This window comes from Lepidochelys olivacea, assembly GCF_965140295.1.
Source record: "Lepidochelys olivacea isolate rLepOli2 genome assembly, chromosome: 1".
Lineage (NCBI taxonomy): Eukaryota > Metazoa > Chordata > Testudines > Cheloniidae > Lepidochelys > Lepidochelys olivacea.
The window spans coordinates 114305819-114321872 of record NC_140411.1 but is presented as its reverse complement, the minus strand read 5'-3'; the positions used below and the strand labels follow the sequence as shown (position 1 = coordinate 114321872).

The window sequence follows — 16054 nt, the reverse complement described above, 5'->3', positions numbered from 1 at the left end:
TCTCACAACCACCCAGGTCTGCCTCAGGCTGTTGGGCCACATGGCAGCATGTACTTATGTGGTCTGGCACGTGTGGCCATGTCTCAGATCCCTGTAGCATCAGTTGTGGCTAGCATCAGTCTATGCTCCCAGCTGGCACGGCCTGGACCTAGTCATCACAGTTCTGCCACATGTTCTGCCATCCCTGGAGTGGTGGACAGACCCTCAGTCAGTGTTGGAAGGGATTCCCTTTGTCACCCCATCTCCACTGGTGACGCTGGTCTCTGATGCGTTGTACCTGGGCTGGGGAACCCACCTCGATGACATCAGCATGCAAGGGATCTGATCGGAGAAGGAGCTCCCCCTCTATATAAATGTCAGGGAGCTCAGGGCAATACGCTTAGCCTGCCTAGTGTTCCTTCCTTACCTGAAGGGCAGAGTTGTCAAAATCCCGATGGACAATACCGCCGCGATTTTCTACATCAACAAACAAGGCAGAGCCCTCTCATTGGCCCTTTTCCCAGAAGCTCTCTGGCTATGGGACTTCTGTGTATGGCATGCCATTCATCTTGTGGCTTCACATCTCCCGGGTGCCAGGAACATGTCAGCAGGTTCTTCTCATCTCGGCACCAGTGGTTACTCCACCCAGAGGTGGCCAGCGCGATCTCCCACTGGGGGGGACTCCCCAGGTGGACCTGTTTGCATCCAGACAGAACAGGAAGTGCCACAGGTTCTGCTCAATCCACAGGCTTGACAGAGGTTCCCTGTCCAACACCTTCTTATTTCCATGGCTGGGGATGCTACTGTATGCCTTCCCGCCAATACCACTGATTCACAGAGTATTCCTGAAGATCAAGAGGGACAGGGTGAAGGTTATCCTGATAGCTCCAGCGCGACTGCACCAACGCTGGTTTGGCACACTGTTTCAGCTCTCGGTAGCAGCGTCGCTAGACCTCCCACACTGGCCAGACTCACTGTCTCAGAAACACGAACGTCTGCTGCACCCAAACCCGACAGTGTGGCTGCCGCATGTTTGAATGCGGAGGAGCAAGCCTGCTCGACACAAGTCCAGCAGGTCCTGATGGGTAGCAGAAAGCCCTCCACCAGGGTGACCTACCTGGCCAAATGGAAACGCTTTTCATGCCGGATCATGGACCAAAATCTGTCTCCTGACCAGACCTCGCTGCAATCCATCCTAGACTACCTGCTGCATCTCAAACACCAAGGTCTATCACTCTCATCTATCAAAGTTCACTTGCCAGTCCATTCAGCTTTCCATCCTCTGGTTCAGGGCAGATCTGTCTTTTCCCATGATATGAAAAAGATTTTTGAAAGACCTGGAGCAACTTTATCCTCAAGTTCATGACCCTATCCTGCCTTGGCACCTGAACCTGGTGCTGTCAAGGCTCATGGGGCCCCCCCTTTGAGCCGTTAGCTTCGTGTTCGCTGCTGCTCCTATTGTGGAGGGTCACCTTCCTGGTTGCAATTACTTCGGCTAGAAGAGTCTCTGAAATTAGAGCACTTACATCAGAATCACCCTACGCAGTGTTCTACAAGAATAAGCTCCAACTGTGACCTCACCCTGCCTTCTTGCCAAAGGTGGTGTCACATATTTCTTCCATTGTTCTTTCCCAAGCCTCATAAATCCGGCAAGGAATGCAGATTACATACCCTGGATGTCAGGCAGGGCTTAGCCTTCTACATTGAGAGGACCAGACCCTTCCGCAAGTCAACACAGCTCTTTGTTGCAGTCACAGGATGAAAGGTCTGCTGGTTTCTTCGCAGAGAATCTCTTCATGGATAACCACCTGCATCAAGTTTTGTTATGAACAGGCAAAGGTGTCTCCGCCAGCGATTGTAACGGCCGTTCCACCAGAGTGCAGGCCTCATCAGCAGCCTTCCTGGCCCAGGTGCCAATTCAAGACATCTGTAGAGCTGCTACCTGGTCATCTGTCCACACCTTCATGTCCCATTACATAATCACCCAGCAGGCCCAGGACGACACCAGCTTCGGCAGAGCAGTATTGCAAGCTGCACGTCCGTGGGCTCTGAGCCCACCTCCAGGGATACTGCTTGTGAGTCACCTAACATAGAATCGGACATGAGCAAGTACTCAGAGAAGAAAAAATGATTACCTACCTTTCGTAACTGTTGTTCTTCGAGATCTGTTGCTCATGTCCGTTCCATGACCCGCCCTCCATTTCCACCATCAGAGTTGACAGCAAGAAGGAAATGAGAGGGCGCAGGGCGAGCGGCACATGAGTGCAGGGCTCCAGAGAGTGCCAGAGCCAGGCCTACAGATACCACTAAGGTAAATGGATATGAGCAAAACATCTCAAAGAACAACAGTTACGAAAGGTAGGTAACTGTTTTTTCCCAGCTTCTCTCCTCTGCGTTCTCCTCAGTAGGGATCACCTAGCCCTTTAGGGAGACAAAACCCTGCTCTCCCCCAAGCTGGACTTTATTTCTAATTGGTCCTGGCTCACCCTCCAGATGCACCCAGTCTGATTAATTGGTCTCTGAGGCCCATATTACTCTTTTGCAACCTGTGTGGGGTAAATACCCTATTGCACAACTTTACTGACATTGTGTAGGACCTTAATTTGCTAACTCTCCTGTTGGTTTCAATGGGGACAATTGTGAAGTAAGAAATTACTCACCATGACTGAGAGTGGCAAAATCTGGCCCATATTGAACAGATATGAAGAAAAATATCCTCAAATGTTGGAGATGTGCAGCAGTTCTGAGATTCATTCATCAGGAGATGACATGTCAGGGACAGAATAGTCAGCATACTTGAAGGGTGAAGGCTGCAAAGCTGGAATTGTTCCAGAAAGAAATAGGAAAAATTAGAAAACTGAACTTTTTTTTGGTGGGTTTTTATTTTTAATTTCCTGGGTTTTTTTCTTTCCTTTTCTCCTCAGCAATAGTCATTAATTTAGATTTTTTTTGCAAAAGGTAACGAGTTATGCTTTGCAATATACTATATATTTTATGTGATTCCCCAACCTATTTGTTTTTCCTAGATCCATATGAATCATTTTCTGTCCAAAGACTGTTGGAGAACAAGGAAAAGGAAAAGAGTATTCCCAGTTCACCACCCACGGGTTAATGTTTACTCCTGCTGCCTGCATCATGTATTTTCATTTTGCAGGATTATAATGACACGTTCTTTCAAGAACATATTGTTCTAATATACTACATTCCTTCAGCCTCTAGATATTTTAGAAATGACAGTGGTGCTAAATAAGAAAGATCTTGTTAAACAGGAAAATAGCTTATGAAATACCTTCTACGTTTCAAGGAACAGTATTAAAGAGAATTTTTTCCCCCAGAATTTAGGTAAGCCTGTTAAGAGAAATATAGGCAAGCTGCTGCATAGTTATATGTTTAGGGATTTATCTTCCTCTGAGAGCATGATTATGTTTTTACTGGGCTTTTATATCTGAGTGAACCCCATATCTCAGCTGCAGAGAGGCACAGAGTTTAGAGTGGCCGGTGAGCCCCTAGCAGTATGCCCCTTGTCACTTACTGCGCCTGCACAGTCTGTCATTTTCATTGTCAGCCTGATTCTGCATGGAGCCAATCTTCTCTGAATCACAGTAGGTGAGGGGGATTGTGTGAGTTTCTCTTCCATAGTGGATAAACCATTTCCAGAAAAATCTGTTCTACATTTGCTGGTCGCTGCCTTGCAATAAATTAGAACGCTCGCAACACTGGGTTGTTACAGAGATTAACACCAAGAACTATTCAGTAATGCTTTGGTTTTCATTATAATTTCTTCTTTCACATTATACTTGATTAATGCCTCCTTCTTTGAAAGAAGTGTATATAAATTGGCACTTGCTGCAAGGATCTTATAATTTTCCTCCAACACATTCAAGCCATTGTTAAACAAATTGGGAGGCTTTCTATAAACATGGAGATTATAAATGTATTTAGTAAAACTTTAACAATATACTTGCTTTTTATCAATCCACTTGTAAGTCTTCAGAACTGTTCTGTTTAAACTTCATTAACTACTCCACAAACCTTTAAAGCACCAGTAATTAAGGATGCATTTTATCTTATTTCCATTTGAATCAGTGGCAGTTTTGTTATTTCACTTGAGCAGGAGCAGAATGGATGCTATGGCTGAAAGCTTGGAGAGTACAAACAAAAGCTTCTTGAACATTTAAAATTTTTATTTTTCTTATGTATTAGAATGTCGAGAACACTTTTAAATATGCTGTAGTTCTTATTAACCTGGCAAGGGCAGAAGTAGTTTACGTAGTTACATTCTCATTCATTGATCCGCATCACCACACTTGTGAGTATAAGTAACGTTCCTAGTGTAACAAATTTATTGAGAGTTTAGGAGCATAATATTTTCTACAAATATCTACTGTGAACTGCAAGCACTGTAATAAATTCAGACTGTTTATTTTAATCATAAAATCCAGCCATGGAGCTACAATTTACCAAAGTCTCTGAGAGGCATAAAATAGCAATGTGTTTAACCTTCTTAGTATTTATTAACTGTAAAATATCAAAATTCGCAGTCTGTGGGTACAAACACTTCTAATCTTATCAGAGGGGCATTGTGAAGAAACTTTATTAATAGTTTTAATTTGTTTTTAACTCCAGAGTATGGTGAATGCATTTTTCTTTCCTTACCATTGTATCCTTTTTTATTAAGCGGACACTGGTTCCCCCCTTTGTTTTTAATGGGGCTTGAATTCAACGTGACTTCTTTGTTTATACCTATGTTTGCAAACCAGAAACCCTGATGTTTTCATTAGGTAACTGTTTCTGCAAAAGGCCCATAGAAAACACGAAACATTGTTTTTCTAGAGATCTTACATAAATTCCACTCCTCAGATCAGACTGGCTCCAATTCAACAAAATACTTAAGCATGTGCTTCACTAGAAATGCTTGAGTAATCCCATTCTTCTTCAGCAAAGCACTTTAGTCCCATTGATGGGACTTAAGAATGTGCTTAAGTGCATTGCTGAATCAGGACCACAGAGAAATTGTGTCTTTGGTCAGCTAGACATCACTCAAAAGCAAATCTATAACCAAATACATAAATAACCAGAAAAGCCCTTTTGCTGGTATAACTGCATCTACAATAGGGTTTTTGCTGGTATAGAATTATAGTAAAAAAAAAAAAATACTATACTGGGAAAAGTTTCTAGTGTAGATACAACACTTCTGCTTCCTCCTTGCTCCATAGCATAGTTATTAAATATTAGCCTATGCCAGCAGCAGATTATCACACACACACACAAAGAAAGAATCTGGCAATCCATGCTTGCCATCATATAATTTTTCCTCTATTGTCCATTCTACCTTCTCAGAGGAGGGAGGAAGTGGGCGAATAGTGCTGCATGCTCCGGCGCAGCAAGACCCAAGGTCTATTAGGTCACAAAGAGGCATAAGGGGAATTCTTACTCCCATGTATAGGTATGTAGTCCAATGTACAATGTAGCTCAGTCTTGTATCACCTCAATTTTGATAGCATTTGCACTGAATCCCTTTCTAACATACACATAGGAGATTGAAATGTCTGAGAGAGAGAGAATCATCATAATGTGTTCTGCAGAAAAGTAAAGTTTATCTGGAGTCTAATAAAACAATTTTGGCAGCAGTAGTAGTCCTGAATGATCCAGCTTAGTACTTGTACCTTTGTAGCCCATGTGGTAAAGGCTTAAGTAGAATATCTAAAAGTGAAATAAAGAACTGGAGGGGGAAAAAAGCACCTGGTTCATTTTGTATGACCTGGTGATGGACTGTCTTTGGCTAAATGCCAGAATCATGGCAGCTTATATTGTGAATTGGTGTGCAACGAGGACCAGACCAAGGGCAGCAGATTTTTAAATGAAATGGAGCTTGATCATTGTTCCCTTTGAGAATGAAGGTTGTGTGGAGGTGAACTAGCCCCTGAAGGAAGCTTGTTCTGAGAATATCACTGTCTCTGAGACAAAATCAGCAAAATCAAGCCCCAGTTATTGATGCAATTACCACTAGTGTGAGCATTTCCTCATAGGGAGGGGACACAATAACCCTACAAGCTGATGCTTGTTATACAATTATCTTAGCCATGTGCAACCCAAAATCAATTAACTGAGTCCCTATAGACAATCTTACATAAGGAGCATTTCACAACCCTTACATGGTCCTCTCCTATAGATCTTTTCCTTCCTCTCACAAGCCTTCTATAAAACTTTACCTAGCAAGAAGCTGATCACTCTGCCCCCAAACTGCAGGACTACTCACATGCTTAAAGTTAAGCATGTGCTTAAGTGCTTTGTTACATCAGGGTCAGAGCGCTCGGCACCTGGCAGGATCCTGTCCATAATGGTTATATGCTGAGTTTTCTGTGGTATCCCCATGGCTCGCTTTGTTATATAAATAGTTGGGGTGAAATCCTGGCCCCATTTTAGGCAATGGGTGTTTTGCCATTGATTTCAGAGGGGCTAGGATTTCAACATAAGGCCATGTCTACACTGGCACTTATGTCAGCAAAACTTTTGTTGCTCAGGGGTGTGAAAAAAACATGCCCCTGAATGACATAAGTTTTGTTGGCATAAGTGCTCTTGCATACAGCCATATGTCAGCTGTGCTCTTCTGCTGACATAGCTACCGGTACTTGTTGGGGGTGGCTTAATTATACCAATGGGAGAGCTGTCTCCCACCTGCATGGAGCGGCTGCACAGGAGACTTTACAGCAATGCAGCTGCATCAGTACAGCTATGCCACTGTAAGGTCCGTAATGTAGACATGGCCTAAGGCTTTCTTTTATTTTTACATCAAAGAGATGTTAGAAAATGCAGATTCTGAAATTAAAGATTCGGTAAATTGCAGTAGGATATACCGTGCTCTAGAAATGTCCAGTTCCTGAGACTGTCAATGGGTCGAAATCATGAGTAGTTTTAAAGAGCTTTCCATTAAGCTTTGATACTGCAAACAGTTACTGTATAAAGATCAGCTGAAGGACAACAGAAATTAATGATACGTTTAAATTCTTAGTGTTTAATGGGAGGTTTGTATTCAGGTTAAAAAAGAAGTTGTAAAAGCCATTTACAAAAAGGAATCAATCTCCTAGCTCAGCTTTTTCTTCCATATCCATAGTGTCTTTGAGGTATATATTGGTACCTGGGGGCCAGACTCACTAGAAGATAAGCCTCTGGAATTTGGTCATCAAGCGAGAAGGAAAAAGAAAAGAAAATGATACAGCTATAAACATATTGATTCACTTTTCCTCTAAAATATTTCCAGCGTTTCTTTCTTATGCCAGAGCCTGATCATTGTTCTACAGTGGTTGCCCATTACTGTATTTCTGACAAGATTGACAAATGGGATTTATAGATGGGTTATTAGATAGTGAATTATAGTTCTGATGTTAAGAGTAAAAGCAGGAGCACTTCTGACTCCATTTGGGACATTGCTGTGAAACCAGGGTCCTATCACAGAGTCCAAGAAAACACTTTATTAAACTCTTTGCAGATATTCCTAGCCCATTTGATACTCACTAGCAAAATAATTCATCATGTTCTGTGGCAGAAAAGAGACCTTCTGTATCTCATAAATTGTGGTAGTGTTTCAGCTTCCCTCCTTAACGTTTTTAAATTATTCAGTAAGGGGGTCTCTATCGATTGGGTAAGCAGAGCTTTAACACCTAAGAACCATCTGGTTTTGTTGCCACTTGGAGCCTGCTGGCAAATATTAGGCTATACTAATTTAGAACATGATGAAGCGGGAAATAATGGACATTCTTGAAGAGTCTCAAATGGGATCAGCTGTTATAGGCAAAAACTGGCAGGTGCAGTGCACAGTGCTGGCTCCTGTAATGGTCCCATATTGAAGAATGCAGCTGGTAAAATGGCCTTGTAATTGAATGGTATCAGTTACTCCCAGCAGCTATTCCCAGCACTGTCAGTAGCAGTGCATCACTAATTGGAGGTTGTTGTTTGGCTGGTGGAGGTTGTCAGTGGATGAAAAATTACAGTGTGTTTATGTTCTGGATGTTAATGTTTTATCACCTCTTACTTGGGAATGAGGTTTGTAAACTGGAGTCGGGCATCCATAAGAATTATGAGAGCTATGGAAAAATGCTGACTCAGTTTATTTATTTATTTATATTTTAGAATTCTGTTACAATAATTTGGAACCATCAAGCTGTTTCACAACAAAGCTACATAACTGTATGATCCTGTTACTCTTGTCTTGCCTCCCTCTCTCTTACAGTTACCGTCACTTGCTGTGTCTTGTTTTTAAATTTGGCTTGTCAGGTCTTCAGGGCAGAGATTATGTCATTCTGTATGTTTGTGCAGCATAATGAGGCCTTAAGCTTGACTGGGGTGTTTTGGTGATACCATCATAATTAGCATTTATTAATAGCAATACCGTAATAAAATCCATGCTCATCCAATGTAATATTTCGTGTACTCTGGTTTAGATTAACCTCAGAGTGCTAGTATATGTGAAAATGTGCAGGTATTTACCTTAGTCAACATCATTCATATATTGATTCTGTTCATTAAATACAAATCCTATTGTGTGGTATTCTAGTTTAATATAAAAGTCTGTTGGCTGAGTCATACCATCTCCCTGTCCCCCAGCTGTCAGCACCCCTTGAGGGATGCTCAGACTGTTGGCAATGAGTGTCTTAGAAAATGCTTCTTACTCCAGAATGTGCCTTGTAGAACAGTGAATATGGTCATCTCTGTGTGTCTACAGAATTTCTAACTGTGTAAGAAAGGTTCTTTCTTATATGAGTTATGTTAGCTGGCAAGTCAAGAACCTCAGAGAAATGGGACTTCCACATAGCATGTTTTCTGCATTTTGTAGGGTCAGGGCCACCCAGAGCTGTTAAATTGATCATGACTAGTTGGTAGAGAATAGACATTCGTGGTATGCTGCCTCCTCTCCAATGTCTGCTTTCCACGTGGACTGTATGCTAAGTTTGAAACTGTGGGAGAGAGTTCTTGGGAACCATTTTTAATGTTTCCTGTTTATTGTTTATTCGGTTTTGACTGCATCTTGTTAGAATAGGTGCGATACTGTGATACTGCTCAGTCGAAATGATACAACTGGAACAAGCCTTTGCTTTAATTTTGTACACAGATAAAAATATTAGTTATGTTTAAAGAAAAAATATTAGAGAGATTTTGGAAGAAATGCTCTTGGACTGACAAGCCTAGAGTACATATTTATAATAACCCTGTGAAAAGTGAGGTATTATACTGGAGAGATTGGCAGGACATAGACAAAGCACTATTAGTGAATTCTTTAGTAGCATTTACAGCAGCATGGGTACATAGGGTAACAAATATATCATTTTATTCAACACCAACCATTTTGTTAAACCTTGACAGACTTTGCTGGCCTAGCATTTGAGATGAGAGAGGCATTGTTTAGCAAAAAGAATATAGCATAGCACACTCTGCTCAGGACTAGGGAATGCAGGAAGTATTGAGTTCTAACCCCAGCTGTGACAGTAGCTCCTCTGTAGTCTCAGGCAAATTACTTCTGGCTACATTTTGAAAAGTGGGCTGTAGTTTTGGGTTCCTCCATTTCGGGCTGGTTCAATTTTAGACCCACTGGCCTGAATTCTTACACTACTGCCCCTTTTCATGGCTTTGGCTGTGTAAAGGGGCCTTAAAGTGGGTATAAATTATATTCCTTACTATTTTGCTTTTTTTCTTCTGTTCACATCACTTGACGTGGATAGAAATGCTATACTGTCTTCTTTAGAGCCTTGGGGAGTTGAAAGCTTGTAGCTGCTTTCAGGAAGCTGAATTTTTTAGCCTGAATTGATTTCCATGGGATTACACTCAACATGGGTGTAAGAGTATTAAAATTATGGGCTTCCACTATTTATTTTTAAACGCTCAGAAGGATTTTGGTGCTTCTGTAAGTGAAGTCCTAATAGTGCTGGCATGAGTGCAGCATTTGAACTCACAGGTTCAGTGGCTAGATGTGACAGTTCTTTAATTTCCCCATTCTTCTTTTTTTTTTTTCTCTGCACTTAGCTCAACGAATCAGCTAAACAGCTTATAGAGATGGACAAGACATGCTTAGCTGCTGCATCTGGCTGTGATGTCCCTTTGCCATCTGACACCAACATGGCAGTAAATTTGGCCCAGTGCTCTACTTTAAACAATACAGGAGCAGTCAGTGCCATTCAGCGGCATATTGATGGCAAGAAGAATGCCAAGAAACGCCACTCCTTCACTGCTCTCAGTATGACACACAAATCCTCTCAGGCCATGCATAACAGGCATTCCATGGACATTAGTGCTCCAGTTTTGATCAGCTCTAGTGATCCCCGAGCTGCTGCCAGAATCGGAGACTTGACTCATCTTTCATCCAGTGCTCCAGCCCAGGTAAAAAATGCATCACATAACTGTAACACTGAGCTGAGGAAGAGATAAGGTCTGATAAATAGCTCCATTTATTATACCTGCAATATCAGGGTCACCTAGCTAAATACGTGGCTGTGGTTTATGCATAATTATACATTGTGCGCAACACTTTGCTGTTCATTGACCTTCTTTTTTTCAATGACACCACTTCCGACTGCCCTAAAATGTTACTATTTGATTTTAGTTCTCTAAGTAATAAACATGGTTAGGGTCAGTCATGTTTCACTGGTAAACAAACCCCTATTTTGGGACATTTCAGACTATGCTGTAATCATTATCTTTAGGCTTTAACTGAGCAGAGTGTGTCTCAGCGATAGCCCACTTCCTCCACCCTTAACTAAAATTTCAAAATAAACACTTTGTCTATCTGTAAATTAACGTGAGTGTGAATCAAATAACAATGAGCTATTTCTAAATATTTTGTATCTTTGCAGAACTAAAAAAGTGACAGCTGAGATTTAAATAAAAAAATAAGGTGAGTGTGGTGGTATCTTTTATTGGACCAACTTCTGTTGGTGAGAGAGACAAGCTTTTGACCTACACAGAGCTCTTCTTCAGGTCTGGGAAAGGTACTCAGTGGGTCACAGCTAAATACAAGATCAAACAGATAGTTTAGCATCAAGTAGTGAGCACATAAGCCATAAATCCAGTGTCTCTATTAAGGGCTTGTCTACACTGGCACTTTACAGCGCTGCAACTTTCTGGCTCAGGGGCATGAAAAAACACCCCCCTGAGCGCAGGAAGTTTCAGCACTGTAAAGCGCTAGTGTAGACAGTGCAGCAGTGCTGGGAGCCGCACCCCTCATGGAGGCAGGTTTTTTAGGGGCCTGCAGCGCTTTAACGTTGCCAGTATAGACAAGCCCAAAGCCCATGATTTTTAGTGTCGAGCAAAATTATGAATTTAAGCTCCCGGGCTCGTCTTCTGAAAATTTTGTGCAGATTTCCTCTGAGGATGAGTGAGGACTGATAGGTCAGATATAGAGTGATCACCTTGTAAAAAGTGTCTCCCTCAGCTGATGTGGCATTTTTGTCTTTTATCATTTTTCTGTGTGAGTTCATTCAAGAGCACGATTGTCTGGTTTCACCCACGTAGTTGTTATTGGGGCATTTAGTGCACTGGATGAGGCATACCACATGTTCTGATAGGACACGTGGATCTTGAAAGATGTGTTGCAGGAGATACTGATCATTGTAGCAGTGGGGATATATCTGCAGGTTTTGCGTCTCTTGTTCTGGCAGTGTCCTGTTCTGTGGGGAGCTTAATTCTGATTGTGAGCTTGGAGAGTTTGGGGGCTTGTTTGAAGGCCAGAAGAGCAGGGGTTCAGAAAAGATTTCTTTCCGGATGTGGTCCCCATTGTGTATGGGTTGTAGTTGTTTGAGATTACCCCATGATACATCATATAGATTCCAATATAAGGTGATAGGTGACAACTAGGGGTCCTAACTACTTATGCTAAACTATCTGTTGTCTTGTATTCAGCTGTGAAACTGAGTACCTTTCCTAAATCTGAAGAAGACCTCTGTGTAGCTCCAGTGCTTGTCCCTCTCAGCAACAGAAGTTGGTGCAATAAAAGATACTACCTCACCCACCTTGTGTCTCTAATATCCTGGGGCTGACACTGCTACAACAACACTGCATTTAAAAAAAGAGTCTTTTCAAAGAGACTGGTTCAGAATTTATCATAATCATTTTTGGTGAAGTGTACATTTAAAAACACGGTAAAATAGCCAATAATATTTACCATTGTAAACTGGCTGTAGAACACATGCAGATGATGGGTCTTCTAGTCCATTGTTTTACCCTTGTGTAGTCATTTACACCTCTGTAGAGTGGGGTGAAATGCTGCCATTGTAATAGTATTTTGTATCCACTTTGTACAGGCATAAATCACTACACAAGGTGTAAGGGCCTGAAGAATATTGTCCCGTGTGTTAGAATAACTGATTATAGTAATGCACTACACTTTAAAAATTTAATCCTGAGAAGTAATCTGATTATTTTCAAGGACAAAAGTAACATGGATTGTATTCTTACTTTGTTATATAATGGAATACTTACTAGCAATCCTGTCATTCCTATCTCTGAATATGAGTAACATCCTGGCTACTCAACAGGGCAACAATATCGCTGTGAAACTCACATGCTGGATGCACATTGCAAAGCTACATTTAATCTTATAATAGTCATTTATAGATAGGACTCTGTCTGTCACAGAGGTCGCGGAAGTCACGGATTCCATGACTTTTCATGAGCTCTGTGGCTTCTACAGTGACTAGTGTGGCTGACCCCGGGACTGCCTAAGCAGCTGGCTCTGGGGCCAGCTACTCAGGGACAGCCACACTGGCCGCTGCTGGAGCAGTTCTGTAACCAGTCGTTCGGGCAGCCCCGCAGTCAGCTGCACCGGCCACTGCTCAGCGAGCAGCAGACAGCGCGGTTGACCCCAGGGACCGCCCGAGCAGTGGTCCCTGGAGAAGCTGGAGCTGCTGCTGCTCAGCAGCTACTGACAGTGGTCCTCCGGGGCACTCCTTGCAGCAGTGCCCCTCCGCACAAGATTTAGTCAGTGATATTTATAGTATAAGTTATGGGCAGGTCATGGGCCGTGAATTTTTGTTTATTGCCCCTGACCTGCCCATGACTTTTACTAAAAATGCCCATGACTAAATCGTAGCCTTAGGTATAGATTAGGGCTCTCAATTAATTGCAGTTAACTCACGCGATTAACTCAAAAAAATTAATCTAGATTAAAAAAAATTCACAATTAATCACACTGTTAAACAATAGAATACCAATTGAAATTTATTAAATATTTTGGATGTTTTTCTATATTTTCAAATACATTGATTTCTATTACAACACAGAAAACAAGGTGCACAGTGCATATTATTATTTTATTACAAATATTTGCACTGTAAAAATGATAAACAAAAGAAAGTGTTTTTCAATGAACCTCATACAAATACTCTAGTGCAATCTCTTTATCCTGAAAGTGTAACTTACAAATGCAGATTTTTTTGATGACATAACTGCACTCAAAAACAAAACATTGTAAAACTTTAGAGCCTACAAGTCCACTCAGTCCTACTTCTTGTTCTGCCAATCGCTAAAACAAACAAGTTTGTTTACATTTGCAGGAAATGCTGCTGCCTGCTTCTTATTTGCAACATCACCTGAAAGTGAGAACAGGCATTTGCATGGCACTTTTGTAGCCAGCGTTGCAAGGTATTTACATGCCAGATATGCTAAACATTTGTATGCCCTGTTATGCTTTGGCCACCATTCCAGAGGACATGCTTCCATGCTGATGATGGTTGTTAAAAAATAATGCGTTGGGTAAATTTGTGACTGAACTCCTTGGGGGAGAACTCTATGTCTTCGGCTCTGTTTTACCCGCATTCAGCCATATATTTCATGTTATAGCAGTCTCGGATGATGACCCAGCACATGTTGTTCCTTTCAAGAACACTTTCACTGCGGATTGGACAAAATGCAAAGAAGGTACCAATGTGAGATTTCTAAAAATAGCTACAGCACTCGACCCAAGGTTTAAGAATCTGAAGTGCCGTCCAAAATCTGAGAGGGATGAGATGTGAGCATGCTTTCAGAAGTCTTAAAAGAGGAACTCTCTGATGCGGAAACTATAGAACCCTAACCACCAAAAAGGAAAATCAACCTTCCGCTGGTGTCATCTGACTCAGATGATGAAAATGAACATGCATCGGTCCACTCTGCTTTGGATTGTTATCAAGCAGAACCTGTCATCAGTATGGATGCATATCCCCTGGAATGGTGGTTGAAGTATGAAGGGACAAATGAATCTTTAGTGCATGTGGCACATAAATATCTTGTGATGCTGGCTACAACAGTGCCATGCGAACGCCTGTTCTCACTTTCTGGTGACATTGTAAACAAAAAGCAGGCAGCATTATCTCCTGTAAATTGTAACCAAATTTGGTTGAGCGATTGGCTGAAGTAGGACTGGGTGGATTTGTAGGCTCTAAAGTTTTACATTGTTTTATTTTTCAATGCAGTTATTTTTATCCATAATTCTATATTTTTAATTTAACTTTCATGAAAAAAGAGATTGTACTACAGTACCTGTATGAGGTGAATTGAAAAATACTTTTTCTTTTGTTTTTTTACAGTGCAAATATTTGTGATCAAAAGTAAATATAAAGTGAGCACTATACACTTGTCTTTTGTGTTGTAATTGAAATAAATATATTTGAAAATGTAGAAAACATCGAAAAATATTTAAATAAATGGTATTCAATAATTAACATGATGAATCAAGATTAATTTTTAATCGTGTGATTAATCGAGTTTAATTTTTTAATCGCTTAACAGCCCTATTATAGATCAATAATAATTTACTCCTATTAGAATCATAGGACTGGAAGGGACCTAAATCTGTGATTTAACAATACTGTGTTTGCCAAGTAACTACTAGTCAGAGACTATGACAGGATGCAATAATAAGCATACTGACTGATTTCAGTCACATCCTCCCTTCACGTGTAATAGTGGGGGGAGCCCAGGCAAAATTTCCTGAAAACTCCTCAGAAGTCGGAGAGAAACTTTTTGAGGTACATCCTACATAGGACTGGCAGGGATCTGATAAGCCAGGGACAGGAGCCAAACTCACAAGTGATGTGGATAATGTGTATGTTAGACTCACACATCCTTAGAGCTACATGTAGCCACTCCCTCAATGTGTAAGAGAGTCTCACTTGTTGTAATTTACAAGTCGAGGAGCTGGAAGATGTAAGCTGACATAGCCTCCACCTTACTCTAACATGTACCGTCTTACACCATCTTCCACGTTCTGGATGTGTAAGTTACAGTTTAGCTTCCCTTTAAGCATCAATAGAGTAAGTAGGGCTGAGGGAGTCTCAGTGTAAGGGAGGATCAAATTTGTAGCTGCATTTCACCTTCACCTGCCCTCTCCAGAACCTTGTAAATTCTGCCCACTCTGTTCCATTCTAGGCTGAAGAATGGAGATGAGACTATGGCCCACACAATGCAGTACTGTGCCAAAATATGTAGTTATGCCATGATAAATTGTGACAGCTCCATCAGTAAAATAACACTAAGTACTAAACATGGATCAGGGACCTTAACATATCAGATAAATCACACAAATTTTAGTTAATGTAGAAATGACTTTCCAGAGAGGTCACAGTTTATCATTTTTTTTAATTAATTGAATTAATCAAAAAGAAATTCACACACACACCATTAAAATAATAATTTGTCCTGAACTAATAACCCAGGAAATTAAAACTTAAACACAATGACCATCCTTAACCTACCCCTTTTTGAGTAGAATTTGTCTGTAAAATTCCACCCTGCTGAAAAATCACTGCAGTACTTAGGTACAATGGGTGAGAGCAAGAAATACTTTTAGCCTTAAAAGTGACTGAAAATCTTTTCTAACAAAATGTTTGTTTCCAAATCATTAAGGGCCAGATTGCAATGCGCTTATTCACACTAATATCCTACTCCACCAGTATTCCATTTGACTTCTTTGCGACTATGGTGGAATAAGGTACTGTTCACTGTGAATAAAGGGATCATAATCTAGCCCTGTGGTGTGGACACAGTGCAATCAGTGTGTGTACTTAAAGGCACAATCATTGCTGTGGTACAGTGCAGCCATGCAAGTGTT

General features: G+C 41.2%; 1 protein-coding gene across 4 annotated transcripts in view; it reads left to right on the top strand.

Moving 5' to 3' along the window:
* SH3RF3 (SH3 domain containing ring finger 3) overlaps positions 1-16054 on the top strand; it is a 393042-nt gene that overhangs the window by 288729 nt on the left and 88259 nt on the right. For 2 of the 4 annotated variants that reach the window (XM_084617098.1, XM_084617097.1), the window contains exon 4: positions 9997-10350. The exons of the other annotated variants lie outside the window; for them this stretch is intronic. In XM_084617098.1, the coding sequence (XP_084473224.1) occupies positions 9997-10350 (354 nt within the window). The remainder of the gene's footprint in view (positions 1-9996; positions 10351-16054) is intronic. 4 annotated transcript variants of the gene reach the window in all.